Below are 3,023 nucleotides of genomic sequence, written 5' to 3' on the forward strand. Positions count from 1 at the left end.
GATTAATTATTATTACATAATACATATTTCTTGAAACACTCCTGTTTTCAGCTGCACTATCTAGAAAGTGCCTTGACACGTACTACTGCATGATTGCTTGTATTGAAGACACAATAAAATAAAAATACAGGCTTGACTCACCCCCCTGAAAAATTCACTTGACCGCCAAGTCCCAAAGCACAAGTGGAACACGAAACTTTGATGTGGCGGGCCGATGTGCCCCAAGCAATGTCAAAGGCGAAATGGAAACGGGGGGCGTATAAGTTCGAAAAATTCTCCACCCCCCCTTCTCTCTCTCTCCCTCCGTCGTTCGATCCCCGACGCCATCGTGCGCATCGCCGGCCAGGACAAGGCATACATACAGGTACAGCGGCCCCTCGTAGGGACAAGAAGAGACCCACCCAGAGGCAGAGGCCCGCCTCAAATGCGCCGCCGGCCGCGCGTCGCCGCACGATGAGCCCCGCCGCGACGGACGCCGGCGGCGACCTCTTCGCCGCCAACCTCAAGGGCGCGCTCCTCGCCGTCGCCTCCTCCGCCTTCGTCGGGGTCAGCTTCATCGTCAAGAAGAAGGGCCTCCGCCGCGCCGGCGCCGTCGGCTCCCGGGCAGGTCCGTCCGCCTCCCCAAGGCGCCGCTGTCGCTTTCTTGCCCCTCGATGTAGCTCTAGGTCTTTCTGGTTCATGAGAAAGGCGGATCCTTTGCGCCCGGCGCCGCGTATCTGTGGTGACGTGACCTTGGCTGTCCTCTGAAAATTGCAGGTGTCGGAGGGTATGGGTACCTCTGGGAGCCGCTCTGGTGGGTCGGGATGGTCACCAGTAAGCATCTCGTGATCCTCTTGCCCTTCGTCTGTTCCTTAATCATGTGAGAATTGGATCCAGATGTCTCATTGCAACCTGACTTTTTTTCAGTGCTTGTTGGGGAGACCGCCAATTTCGTGGCTTACATGTTTGCGCCAGCCGTCCTCGTCGCTCCGCTGGGAGCACTCAGCATCATTGTCAGGTAAAATTGCTCACGTTTTAGCTCGCATGTATAACATTATGAATTCGATTGTCGTGTTCGTTTGACATGTCCATGTGTGTGTTTCTTTGGTGATTTTTGGGGACAGTGCTGTTCTAGCCCATTTCATGCTGAATGAGAAGTTGCAGCGGGTGGGCGTCCTGGGCTGTATTCTCTGCATTGTTGGGTCGACGGTGATCATCCTCCACGCTCCTGAGGAGAGGCCCCCGGACTCGGTGGAGCAGATTTGGCGCCTGGCAACGCAACCTAGTAAGCTCCCATGCTATCTCCATGTGGCTACTTGCCATAGAAATGGACTTGTCTTTTGACATGGCATCTGTAATGTTGTTGCAGCCTTCCTTTGCTACGCTGCTCTAGCAGTGGCTGTGTCATTGCTTCTTATGCTATATTGTGCTCCACGGTATGGGCAGACGAACATAATGATCTATGTTGGTATTTGCTCTGTTGTCGGATCCCTCACGGTAAATGCTCTGCATGACTGCGCCTCTGGTTTCTTATAGTTGGTTCGTTTCTATATGATGAGTATTGACATCTGTTAGATGCCGTGTCTTGTTAGGTAATGAGCATCAAGGCTGTGGGCATTGCGATTAAACTTACCATTCAGGGCGAAAACCAGGCTGGGTATTTCCAGACGTGGCTGTTTGTGACGGTTTCAGCTATATGCTTAGTCATCCAATTAGTTTACCTGAACAAGGTACCTCAGTGCCTGCCTTGATATGTAAAAAGGGAACTTTTGTTCCTTACAGTTTTTTCAACAACATATTCATAAAAAAGAAAAAAGAAGCTCTGTTAGATAATGTGTCGCATGATCTACCGATCACATCGCAATATCCTCATCTCTACATCACTTGTTATGTTCAACTTTCAGGCATTGGATACTTTCAATACGGCGCTGGTTTCTCCCATCTATTATGCCATGTTCACAACCCTCACTATTTTAGCAAGTGCCATAATGTTCAAGGTGAGCAATTAAAACATCAGGCATTCTTGACCATTGTGTTAATTGGTTAGCTGACTTCTGTTTACCTGACTATCCAGGATTGGTCTGGGCAGAGCGCAAGCATTATTGCCTCCGAGACTTGTGGATTTCTCACAGTTCTTGCCGGTATTATTGTGCTACATTCCACCAAAGAACCCGATCAAAATCTGTCCCCAGGTACATGCTCGCGAAGCCTGGTACAATGGCAGGAGAAATATCGTATTCCAACGCACTCATCATTTTCCTCTCCATATGACTGCAGACCTTTATGCATCTCTCACTGCACCCCTCCCTCCAAAGATATATTGGCACATCCAAGGAAACGGCGGCGACGTAGGGAAGCAAAAAGAGGACGACTCACTTCCCTGCGATTTCATCACCGTCGTGCGCCAGGACTACTTCGTCTAGAAAATTCTCAGGACGGCATATGCGTTTCATATGTGCCAGCCAGCCTCAAGACCTTCATGTGGCGAGGGTGGACCCCAGGGCCTGCTACCGACGGTACAAGGCCATCCTGGCCTGAAAAAATGTGAAAATTTTGCAGAGACATCGTGTTGTACCATACCATGACCAAACCGGTTGCGTCGGAGCTAGGTGTTGTACGATTACCTGTGTACTGTAGAAATCGCGCCGTGTGAGGAGGATGTTGTTGTAGGGGGGTTTGTGAGGGATGTTGTAGATGTTGTTGCCTGTCTGATGTGAATACCAAAGCACACAACGCTTTCTGTTGCTAGTGTGACATTTTGTTTCACCCTTGTCGGCCTCGGGATGTTTCAGTCGCTGTATTGTTTGTTTTAGGCTTGCATTGTACACTCCGTTGTTTGTGTCTGTGGAGAAGCAATTCCACCTTTGGTGGTCATCCTGTTTTGCGTCTGGGTTGAGAAGGTTCTCTGCTGAGTTCCAGGTCTATAATAAAGAAATAACAACCAAGCATTGTGTTGTAATAACGCAGCGATTGTGTTGAGTAAGTTTGAGTTTTTCCTCGTAGCGTTGTGCAATATCTTCACGAACGGGAGGTGGCTGAAGAAG

At 49.6% G+C, this 3,023-nt stretch overlaps 1 protein-coding gene across 1 annotated transcript; it reads left to right on the forward strand.

Annotated features, from left to right (window-relative positions):
• The first annotated feature begins 285 nt into the window (after window positions 1–285).
• LOC119277767 (probable magnesium transporter NIPA6) lies at window positions 286–2,804 on the forward strand. Its single transcript, XM_037559085.1, has 9 exons — window positions 286–607; window positions 757–813; window positions 907–997; window positions 1,104–1,264; window positions 1,349–1,476; window positions 1,572–1,709; window positions 1,884–1,976; window positions 2,054–2,171; window positions 2,257–2,804. The coding sequence occupies exons 1-9, from the start codon at window positions 454–456 to the stop codon at window positions 2,400–2,402; spliced, it is 1,086 nt and encodes a 361-aa protein (XP_037414982.1). The 5' UTR covers window positions 286–453; the 3' UTR covers window positions 2,403–2,804.
• The last annotated feature ends 219 nt before the right edge of the window (window positions 2,805–3,023 follow it).

Source organism: Triticum dicoccoides, chromosome 3B (assembly GCF_002162155.2).
Source record: "Triticum dicoccoides isolate Atlit2015 ecotype Zavitan chromosome 3B, WEW_v2.0, whole genome shotgun sequence".
NCBI lineage: Eukaryota > Viridiplantae > Streptophyta > Magnoliopsida > Poales > Poaceae > Triticum > Triticum dicoccoides.